At 41.5% G+C, this 12,224-nt stretch overlaps 1 protein-coding gene across 5 annotated transcripts in view; it reads right to left on the reverse strand.

Moving 5' to 3' along the window:
• Positions 1–12,224, reverse strand: part of HTR4 (5-hydroxytryptamine receptor 4) — a 186,170-nt gene that overhangs the window by 84,795 nt on the left and 89,151 nt on the right. For all 5 annotated transcript variants that reach the window (XR_009694198.1, XM_061151678.1, XM_061151676.1 and 2 more), the window contains 2 exons: positions 2,126–2,251; positions 425–625 (listed from right to left, as the gene is read on the reverse strand). Coding sequence is in view for 4 of the 5 variants with exons in the window: in XM_061151678.1 (XP_061007661.1) it covers positions 425–625; positions 2,126–2,251 (327 nt within the window). In the remaining variant the exon portion in view is untranslated. The remainder of the gene's footprint in view (positions 1–424; positions 626–2,125; positions 2,252–12,224) is intronic.

Here is a 12,224-nt window from a genome sequence, read left to right on the forward strand (position 1 = left end):
TTATCAGAAGGTCGTGTTCAAACAGAACACTATCACTCTAAACTACCCTGCTGCCTACTGGGCAGATAGATTAATTCTTGCTTCTCAGCATCCTCAGAATTTTCTTTGTGCCATCAGCATACAATTTCAGGCTTACCTATGGGAAGCATGGTTGCTAGTACCTGTCACTATTTAGACTGTAAGCTCCTTGCAGGCAGCTTCTAGGCCTTACTCATCTCTGCGTCTGCAGTGCCTTAGAGAATGCCTGACTAAGAGAGAGTGCTATACAAAAGCCAGAGAGTGAATAAATAAGTGAATAGCCAGATTTACCTCTCTGAGATTCATTTCCTCTTATGAATCAGAGAAGAAAAAAGACACAGCCCAGTGGGCATCAGGCTGCTGTCTCCAGCATGGAGGTACACTTCGTACATGGTGCTGGCCTTACCTATCCAGAGAAATGCAGCATAGGTGAAAAATCGATGCTGTTGTGAGCAGGACATCCAGAGATGTCCGGACAAGGCAGAACATCTCCCCGTAAATCCAGATGTCTTGAACCAGCTCAATGGCACCGAAGGGCATCACGAGCACTGACACCAGCAGATCCGCAAAGGCGAGAGACACAATGAAATAATTGGTTTTTATTTTCCTGTGGGTGAAAAAGTGTAAGGGAGGAGGCAGTGGGAAGGATGGAGGAAAGAGGTTAGGGGGAAAGGAGCAGGGGAGAAAAGAGAGGGAAAGGGAAGCAAAGAAATAAGGGAAGAAGGGAGGAAAGAAAAGGAGAGAAAAGTCAGATGTGCAACATACTCTGTGGGATTCAGTTTCCCCTTCTGTCTTGTGTGCGGTCCAGTCACTTTGGACTTCTCCAGACCCCTGGCACCATACATCGTCTCTTGCCCTCATCTTTGACCACACTGGCCTGACTTGAGCCCCCCATGTACAGAGACCCTCCAGAGGGTCTTTATGGGGTGTTCTCTCTCCCTACTGTTGGCCTAGCTATATCCTACCAACTCATTGGGCCTCAGATTAGTCATTCCCAGGAAACCCTCCCAAGGTGCCCCCCCCCACAAACAGTGTCAAATTCCACCATTTTCCACTTTTACACTGACTACCGTGTGCCTCACATTTGTCACAGTGGTTAGAATTTTGTTTTTATGCTTTCTTGATTAGAGCATGTCTTGCTTTAAGAGGAAGATAGCAGCAGATGGGACAGAACTGAACCTTTCATCCCTTTTTGTGGCCTGGTGGATCTTAATCTAGACTGCACAATAGAATCACCTAGTAAATGTGTCTAAATATCAATGCCCAGGTCTTGCCCTGGATCTATTAGTTCAGGAATTCTGTGTGATGAACCCACTTACCACTCCCCGCCAAGCTCGCCAAATAAAATATACGGCACTCAGTTAAATGTGAACCTCAGATACACAACAAATAATTTTCCAATATAAGTGTACTCCAGATATCACATGAGACACACTCCTGCAATACATTAGTAATTTTAAAAGGGTCTTTAGGTGATTCTAATTGCAGCCAAGGATGAAGTGGAAAGAGCAGAAGACCGAGGTTTAAATCCTAGATCAGCTACTAGTCAGCTATCCTTTGGGGGCTTCCCTGGTGGCTTAGATGGTAAAGAATCTGCCTGCAATGCAGGAGACCCAGGTTCAATCGCTGATAAGGAAGAGCCCTTGGAGAAGGGAATGGCAACCCACTCCAGTATTCTAGCCTGGAGAATCCCATGGACAGAGGCGCCTGGTGGGTTATATAGTCCATGAGGTCGCAAAGAGTTGGACATGGCTGAACGACTAAGCACACATCCAGCTATCCTTTCTTTGAATCAGTTAATAAAGCGAGGAGGTTAGATATGCTCTCAGCCATTATATATATAGTGATCACAACTATTATAGAAAAAACAACATAGGAAAAAAGTCAGGATGGAAATGCACTTACATGTTTATACTTGTTATGTTAGAACTATGAGATTACATGTGATTTTTTTCCCCTGCATCATTTTTCAAACATCATTGCCATGTATCTTTTTCCCTTCATAGCTATAAATTCTAGCGGAAATTATAAATTCAGACTCCAGTTCTCCAGGGAGAGCCCCGAAATCCACCCAGGTTTTCTCATGAGGTTGCCTCACGTGACTCACCTGAGCTGTCTGTCCCTGCACACGGCCACCATCACCAGCAGGTTCCCCAAGATAGCCATCAGGATAACTGCCGAGAGAAACGTGAGCAGCACGACCTTCTCCACTGACCCGAAACCCTCCTTGGAACTGGAAGACACACAAACACAAAGAACTGAAGAAAACTCTTGAGACACAAGAAAGAAAATTAGTTTTTTCCTTCATTCATTTTCAGAAAGGTAACTTCACTGTCGAAGCTGCAAACACACATGTCTTGTACACCTAATATATGCCAATGTTTGCACTTGTCACTTTACATGTTATTGTGGTTAACTCCTACATAATGAGAAGGAGGAGGCTCAGAAAGGTAGATTAACTACCCTGAGATTGCACAGTGATTCTCTATCAGAGAACTTGAGGCTTTCCTTCAGAGCACTGAGCTTAGCTTGTGCTCAGAAAGCTTATTTGGTTGATTCTTGTTTGGCACAGCAACACAGCTAGGTTGTAAGCTCCATGAGGCAGGGACATTGCCTGTTTTCTCCATTGACAAATTCAATTTCAACACATCATTCATATTTAGAGAATGAAGGAAAACGGCATGAAATGAGCAAATGAAGGTAACTTGAACCAGTATCTGTGTGAACACAAAGGCCATCTGTGTTCAGTATCTCATCCCAGTCCACACAGAAGCTGCTGTGTGCAAGTGGGCTGTCCAAGGACTAGGTCACGGTTTGAAAGTTGTTTGTTCCTAAATGGCTGACTTGGACAAACTGTTCTTGGATTATGTGAAACCCACTGGAAATACAGAATCCATCAATAAACTCAGGGATTCCTTTCACTGCCTTGAACTACATTTCTTTTGGTGCCCAATACAACAGCTCAAATTTGTGTGCTTCTGAGTTTCAGCAACCAATTTGTTTCTATAAACCCTGCCCTCCTAATGTCAACTCAGTTTTGTCTTGCTAACTTGGAAGTGAGTGTCCCCTGTCAATAAAAGCACAAAAAATGCAGATTATTCAGAAGCTGCAGGAAAATATTTGTTTTTTAATGTGTTTTTTAAAATGTTCTTTTAAATGAAGTTTCAAAGGATCTTAAAACTTTTAGACCCAAACACACATTTCAATATGAAGAAACTAAGACCCAGTGAGAGGAACTAAGTCGCCAGAGTGTGTTAGCATCTAGACGGGGAGAAGCTGCCTGCTCTTTGGGCCACCACCGGGTACTCAGGCAAGAGTGAACATCGACATTTTTGGAATCAGTGAACTAAAGTGGACTAGAATGGGTGAATTTAATTCAGATGACCATTATATCTACTACTGTGGGCAAGAATCCTTTAGAAGAAAAGGAGTAACCCTCAGAGTCAACAAAAAGAGTCCAAAATACAGTACTTGGATACAATCCCAAAAACGACAGAATGATCTCTGTTCATTTACAAGGCAAACAATTCAATATCAGAGTAATACAAGTCTATGACCTGACCAGTAATGCTGAAGAAGCTGAAGTTGAATGGTTCTATGAAGACCTACAAGACCTTCTAGAACTAACTCCCAAAAAAAGATGTCCTTTTCATTATAGGGGACTGGAATGCAAAAGTACAAAGTCAAGAAATACCTGGAATAACAGGCAAATTTGGCCTTGGAGTACAGAATGAAGCAGGGCAAAGGCTAACAGAGTTTTGCCAAGAGACTGCACTGGTCATAGCAAACACCCTCTTCCAGCAACACAAGAGAAGACTCTATATATGGACATCACCAGATCGTCAATATCGAAATCAGATTCGTTATATTCTTTGCAGCCAAAGATGGAGAAGCTCTATAGTCAGCAAAAACAAGACTCGGAGCTGACTGTGGCTCAGATCCTGAACTCCTTATTGCCAAATTCAAACTTAAATTGAAGAAGTTAGGAAAAATCACTAGACCATTCAGGTATGACCTAAATCAAATCCCTTATGACTACACAGTGGAAGTGAGAAATAGATTCAAGGGATTAGATCTGATAGAGTGTCTGAAAAACTATGGATGGAGGTTCATGACATTGCACAGGAGGCAGTGATCAAGACCATCCCCAAGAAAAAGAAATACAAAAAAGCAGAATGGTTGTCTAGGGAGGCCTTACAAATAGCTACGAAAAAAAGAAGCGAAAAACACACAAGAAAAGGAAAGATACACCCATTTGAATGCAGAGTTCCAAAGAACAGCAAAGACAGATAAGAAAGCCTTCCTCAGCGATTCCAATGCAAAGACTTAGAGAAAAACAATAGAATGGGAAAGATTAGAGATCTCTTCAAGAAAATTAGAGACACCAAGGAAACTTTTCATGCAAAAGTGGGCACAATAAAGGACAGAAATGGTATAAACCTAAGAGAAGCAGAAGATATAAAGAGGAGGTGGCAAGAATACACAGAAGAACTATGCAAAAACGACCTTCATGACCCAGATAACCACGATGGTGTGATCACTCACCTACAGCCAGACATCCTAGAATGCAAAGTCAAGTGGGCCTTAGGAAACATCACTAGGAACAAAGCTAGTGGAGGTGATGGAATTCCAGTTGAGCTTTTTCAAATCCTAAAAGATGATGCTGTGAAAGTGCTGCACTCAATATGCCAGCAAATTTGGAAAACACAGCAGTGGCCACAGGACTGGAAAAGGTCAGTTTTCATTCCAGTCCAAAAGAAAGGCAATGCCAAAGAATGCTCAAACTACCACGCAATTGCACTCATCTCACACTCGAATAAAGTAATGCTCAAAATTCTCCAAGCGAGGCTTCAACAGTATGTGAACCGTGAATTTCCAGATGTTCAAGCTGGATTTAGAAAAGGTAGAAGAACCAAATATCAAATTGCCAACGTCTATTGGCTCATTGAAAAAGCAAGAGAGTTCCAGAAACACATCTTCTACTGCTTTATCGACTATGCCAAAGTCTTTGACTGTGTGGATCACAACAAACTGTGGGAAATTCTGAAAGAGATGGGAATACCAGACCACCTGACCTACCTCTTGAGAAATCTGTATACAGGTCAGGAAGCAACAGTTAGATCTGGACATGGAGCAACAGACTGGTTCCAGATAGGGAAAAGAGTACGTCAAGGCTGTATATTGTCACTTGCTTATTTAACTTATCTGCAGAGTGCATCATGAGGAATGCTGGGCTGGATGACGCAGAAGCTGGAATCAAGGTTGCCGGGAGAAATATCAATAACCTCAGATATGCAGATGACACCACCCTTATGGCAGAAAGTGAAGAAGAACTAAAGAGCCTCACTTTCACTTTGATGAAAGTGAAAGAAGAGAGTGAAAAAATTGGCTTAAAGCTCAACATTCAGGAAACTAAGATCATGGCATCTGGTCCCATGACTTCATGGCAAATAGATGGGAAAACAATGGAAACAGTGAGAGACTTTATTTTTCTGGGCTCCAGAATCACTGCAGATGGTGACTGCAGCCATGAAATTGAAAGACGCTTGCTCCTTGGAAGAAAAGTTATGACCAACCTAGACAGCATATTAAAAAGCAGAGACATTACTTTGCCAACAAAAGGTCCATTTAGTCAAAGCTATGGTTTTTCCAGTAGTCATGTATGGATGTGAGAGTTGGACTACAGAGAAAGCTGAGAGCCCAAGAATTGATGCTTTTGAACCGTGATGTTGGAGAAGACTCTTGAGAGTCCCTTAAACAGCAAGGAGACCCAACCAGCCCATCCTAAAGGAAATCAGTCCTGAATATTCATTGGAAGGACTGATGCTGAAGCTGAATCTCCAATACTTTGGCCACCTGATGTGAACTGATGTCATTTGAAAAGACCCTGATCCTGGGAAAGATTGAAGGCGGGAGGAGAAGGGGACGACAGAGGATGAGATGGTTAGATGGCATCACAGACTCAGTGCACATGAGTTTGAGTAAACTCAGGCAGTTGATGGTGGACAGGGAGGCCTGGTGTGCTGCAGTCCATGGGGTTGTAAAGAGTCAGACATGACTGAGGAACTGAACTGAACTGGGCACTCAGGTCCAAACAACAAGAAAGATCTATCTTCACTGAGCTCTTTTGATTGAAAACCAAGATACCTGCTAGTTTGAAATGGCATCAGCCCTCCAAATCTGGGCTCTGGCTTTGTCTGAAACCTCTTTTGTTAAACCTGGCATAGAAGACAAGATGACAACTGGAATAAGGAATCAGAAATTTCCACTCAGCTCACAAGTAGCTTTGTTGCTTCACTGAAGTCCTTATGGCTGGATTCAGATAAAAGGAAATTTTAGGTTATGTCCATCTAAATCACCCTTCTGCACCTAAACTCCAGCTATTGCTGGTACAAATCATAGACAGGTGAGATTTAACTCAATGAGGAAAGACTTCAGTAGGCTGTTTAGCCCACCCCAAACTATTTCGATTTAGGCCATGTTAATCAAGGCAAAGCGTCTAATAAAAGAGGTAACAATGCTTTTTGCCTTGTCCTTCTTGGAGGCTTTGACTCAGAATCCCTGTGAAACTTGTTCCCCTCTCTAGGTCTCTAAACTTGTGCCTTCTTCTTGGAATGCTTCTTCTCAATATTCAGGTTTCAGATTAAAGTTCACTACCATTTAATGTGCCACACTCAAACATTTTTCATTTTCTTTATAACCTTTATTGTTATCCAGAATAATAACTTCTGTTATTATTGTCTGTGTCCTACCTCCACAGACTGACGTTTGGTTGGTTATCTTTTTCACCACAATTCCTAGTACCTGGCACAGTGTCTAACCTATGGTATGTGCAGTGTAAAGGTAGATGAAGTATATAGGAAGTGCATAATTACTTGCTGAGAGAAAGATAGTGAATTCATAATGGTGAGGTTTATTCTTCAGTGTCTTTGGACAGGTTGCAGGTATAGAAAAGGTTTTACCTAGACAAGAGAAGACCCAAGGATGAGACATAAAAGCTATTGTTAACTCTCTGAGGACTGTCCTTTGAAATAAGAGTAGATTTATGCATTAATTCATTCAACAATACTTTCTAAGCACCTGCCCTGCATTAGGCATTGTTGTAGCCTTAGAGCAGCAGAAATAAGCAAAACAGAGAGCAATAAATAGATAAGCAAGAATATAGATACATTTAGCTAGTAATATGAACAGCAAGTGGGGACTGAAAGCCTGGCTGTTAAATGGGGGTCGTCAGTGAAGCTCAGCAATAGGTTGTCAGAGTTTACGGCTTACAGATTATGTAACTATGTGGGACCAGTGAGCAGTCTCTAAACAGTGGCTCTCAGCATTGGCTGCATATGGAAATCACCTGAAGAGCCTTAGAAAATGCTGATGTTAGAACCTGACTCTCAAAGACTCTGATTTAGTTAGTCTGGGTTGCAGCCTGAATATCAGAATTTTTAAAAGCTCCTAAGTGGTTCTGATGTGCAACCAAATTTAAGAATCACTGCTAAAGGGAGGGAAGATTTAGTAGTGGATGATAACTTTCTAATAACTAAGGATGGTCCACAGGAGCTTCCCAGTGTCATTGTGAGTGCCCTGGCTTAGCAAGTGTTTAAGAATATCTAGGTGTCAGTTAGATACGACTTCACACCTGTTAGGGTAGTTATTATAAACTACAGTTGTTAAAAACTGAAAAATAACAAGTGTTGGTGAGAAAGAGAATAAACTGGAAATTCAGTGCCTTTCTGATAGAAGCGCAAAATGGTGCAACTGCTATGGAAAATAGTTTGGTGCTTTCTCAAAATGCTAAATACAGAAAGACTATCTGATTCAGCAGTATCAGTCCTAGGTATACACTCTGAAGAATAAAAAGCATGGACATGAATAGAGATATGCACTCCATTGTTCATAACGGCATTATTCACAATAGCCAAAAGGGAGAAACAACTCAAGAGTCCATCAACAGATGAAAGGATAAAAAGAATGCAGTATAAACAGACTGGGGAATTTCTGTTCAGTGATAAAAAGATATTAAGTTCTCATCCATGCTACAATATGGATAAACCCTGAAAACATTATGCTCTGTGAAATAAACCAGACACAAAAAGACAAACATTGTATAATTCCATGTATACCAAGAGCCTAGAACAGGCAAATTCTTAGAGAAACAAAGCAGAATAGTATTTACCAGGGGCTGGGATAGGTAGAGGAGACGGGAATGGGGATTTATTTAATGAGTATAGAATCTCTATTTGGGGTTTGAAAAAATTCTGGAAATGGATAATGGTAATGGCTGCACACCACTGTGAGTGATCATCTTGTCACTCAATTGTACATGTAAAATGGTTACTGTATATATTAATGGTAAGTTTTATGACATGTACATTTTATCACAATAGAAAAGAAGAATACATCAGTTCAGTTCAGTTGTTCAGTCATGTCTGACTCTTTACAACCCCATGGACTGCAGCACACCAGGCCTCCCTGTCCATCACCAACTCCTGGAGTTTACTCAAACTCATGTGCACTGAGTCTGTGATGCCATCTAACCATCTCATCCTCTGTCGTCCCCTTCTCCTCCCGCCTTTAATCTTTCCCAGGATCAGGGTCTTTTCAAATGACATCAGTTCACATCAGGTGGCCAAAGTATTGGAGATTCAGCTTCAGCATCAGTCCTTCCAATGAATATTCAGGACTGATTTCCTTTAGGATGGGCTGGTTGGGTCTCCTTGCTGTTTAAGGGACTCTCAAGAGTCTTCTCCAACATCACGGTTCAAAAGCATCAATTCTTGGGCTCTCGCTTTCTCTGTAGTCCAACTCTCACATCCATACATGACTACTGGAAAAACCATAGCTTTGACTAAATGGACCTTTTGTTGGCAAAGTAATGTCTCTGCTTTTTAATATGCTGTCTAGGTTGGTCATAACTTTTCTTCCAAGGAGCAAGCGTCTTTCAATTTCATGGCTGCAGTCGCCATCTGCAGTGATTCTGGAGCCCAGAAAAATAAAGTCTCTCACTGTTTCCATTGTTTTCCCATCTATTTGCCATGAAGTCATGGGACCAGATGCCATGATCTTAGTTTCCTGAATGTTGAGCTTTAAGCCAATTTTTTCACTCTCCTCTTTCACTTTCATCAAAGTGAAAGTGAGGCTCTTTAGTTCTTCTTCACTTTCTGCCATAAGGGTGGTGTCATCTGCATATCTGAGGTTATTGATATTTCTCCCGGCAACCTTGATTCCAGCTTCTGCGTCATCCAGCCCAGCATTCCTCATGATGCACTCTGCAGATAAGTTAAATAAGCAAGTGACAATATACAGCCTTGACGTACTCTTTTCCCTATCTGGAACCAGTCTGTTGCTCCATGTCCAGATCTAACTGTTGCTTCCTGACCTGTATACAGATTTCTCAAGAGGTAGGTCAGGTGGTCTGGTATTCCCATCTCTTTCAGAATTTCCCACAGTTTGTTGTGATCCACACAGTCAAAGACTTTGGCATAGTCGATAAAGCAGTAGAAGATGTGTTTCTGGAACTCTCTTGCTTTTTCAATGAGCCAATAGACGTTGGCAATTTGATATTTGGTTCTTCTACCTTTTCTAAATCCAGCTTGAACATCTGGAAATTCACGGTTCACATACTGTTGAAGCCTCGCTTGGAGAATTTTGAGCATTACTTTATTCGAGTGTGAGATGAGTGCAATTGCGTGGTAGTTTGAGCATTCTTTGGCATTGCCTTTCTTTTGGACTGGAATGAAAACTGACCTTTTCCAGTCCTGTGGCCACTGCTGTGTTTTCCAAATTTGCTGGCATATTGAGTGCAGCACTTTCACAGCATCATCTTTTAGGATTTGAAAAAGCTCAACTGGAATTCCATCACCTCCACTAGCTTTGCTACTAGTGAATACATGGATGACCCTATATCAGGATGCTGTATGGTTTCTTGTACTTGAGGCAGGTAGGACTGACTGATTTTAGGTCCCTGTCTTGTCTATGGACAGTATTTGAACATATCCTCAGAACATAGATTGTCCATCAACCACACCCTCACCATAAGAACCATCTCCCCTCAATTGCCTTCCTCTTGCAGAAGAAAGGAACAGATTCAGAGTCTGAAGTGAACACCTTTGGTTCCAGAGAATGTATATTTCAAATTAAGTGGGAATGTCAGGGTCAGAGATCCCCAAGTTCAGTGTTATGGTTCATTCATGGCATGCCAATTAGGAGCTAGATACAGCGAAGCTTTGCAAGTGAAGGGCAAAATGTAACCACAGAATTTTTAATTAGGCAGATTTGTCCTTTGAACTAAACGTAAGTCCAGTCAAGATAATTAAAATATGTTAAGAACTATGTCTACTAACTTCATGGTAGGTCCTTGGATTGCCTCTGACACCCTTCAAGATTACTGTCAACCACCACCAAGCAACTCTCATCTGGCCAAAGGGCTGGCCACTCCACTAAATCGGTTATTTGACAGTTATTCTTATGAGAAATTTTACTTTCTCTCCCTCTCTTCTTTTGCTTTTCCAGTGATCTTTTGACCCATTAAGGAAATTCCACAAATTTGCTGGCTCTGTTTACCATTTTCTCTGTTCTTAACAAATGAATATCTATGACAATAATTCTGGGTAAATTTTAACATAGGTTTATACATGAAAATGTATTGTAAATGACAAAATGTAATATAAACAAGTAATCACTGGTATTAATACCAGAAGCCCATATAGGGACAATAGCTAAGGAAGTTTTAGATAGTTATGCTCTATCATCCAAAATAATGGGTCTCAAGGGCATACACGGACATCTCTCTTCCCCCCACACCTGCACTCCCACTTGTTTTGTTAAAATAGCTATGTAATTTCAAAATTTTCTGAGCCTGTTTCATTCTGGATCAATTGAGGAAGTCAGAGTAAATCTCTCATTTATCAGATATGTATTTATTGCCAGTTCAGTTCAGTTCAGTTGCTCAGTCATGTCCGACTCTTTGCGACCCCATGAATCGCAGCACGCCAGGCCTCCCTGTCATCACCAACTCCCGGAGTTTACTCAAACTCATGTCCATCGAGTCGGTGATGCCATCCAGCCATCTCATCCTCTGTCGTCCCCTTCTCCTCCTGCCTTCAATCTTTCCCAGCATCAGGGTCCCTTCCAGTGAGTCAGTTCTTCACATCAGGTGGCCAAAGTATTGGAGCTTCAGCTTCAGCATCATTGCCAACCATATGCCAAAATCTATGCCAAGCACTAGGATTCAACAGTAAAGAAGGTGGACAATGTCCCCACCTTCATGGAGTTCACCACTGATGAAAGTACACAACTAACAAAAAAATACAGTTTGTGATCAGTGTTTCAAAGTTACACTCTTAAACCTTAGTGCTCACATGTATCTTTTGGGAATACTGTTAGAATGCAGATTCTGATTGTTTTGGCCTAACATGGGGTCTGGGGTTCTGTGTTCCTCACAAGCCCACATACAGGCTCATGAAGAGTATCAGCGATACTCCTGCCACTAGTTCATGAATCACACGTGGGGCTGTAAGACTCTCAAGGGCATTGGCATGATGGTGATAGAGAACAACTAGATTAGAGGGAACATTTAAGAAATCAGGGAACACTGGATTTAGTTGTTCTGATACACACAAAGGATCCAAGAGTTAGGGTTAGGGGAACCAGGAGAAGAGCAAGTACAAAGGCCTTGAGACAGGAAAGATGTTTTTTGTGTTCACTATCAGAGAGGAATGAACAAGGAATAAAAAAATCCAAGATGAACTTCAAAAAGCAGTTAGGAGTCGTATCCAGAGGGTTTTGGATGGGCTGGTAAGAAGCTCATGCTTTATTAGCCAATAAATGAGAATACAGTAAAGTGATTTAAGGAGAAAAATGACATTGGGGATCTAAATGTGAGAGAAAGTAAGTAAACCCTGGACCTTGCCAGGGTCCAGGTAAGGGAAGACAATGGCTTGGAGTAGGGTGGTGGCCCTGGAGATGGAGATGTGGGTGGAATGAAGGTATATTTGAGAAATAGAGGTATAGGTAAGAACAATATATACCATGAATGGACAGAAAGAAGCAGAAATGAACGTCATAATTCTGATTTGCTTCTCTGAGTAAAAGATGGTACCATTAAGTGAAATGGGAAACACATTAAGTGTGAGATATGCATAAAACATTCAGGTGGAGATGTCAAGCAGGCAATTGGAGCTCAGAAAGGATGACTGGGTCTGAGAAACACA

Source organism: Dama dama, chromosome 9 (genome assembly GCF_033118175.1).
Source record: "Dama dama isolate Ldn47 chromosome 9, ASM3311817v1, whole genome shotgun sequence".
Taxonomy (NCBI): Eukaryota; Metazoa; Chordata; class Mammalia; order Artiodactyla; family Cervidae; genus Dama; species Dama dama.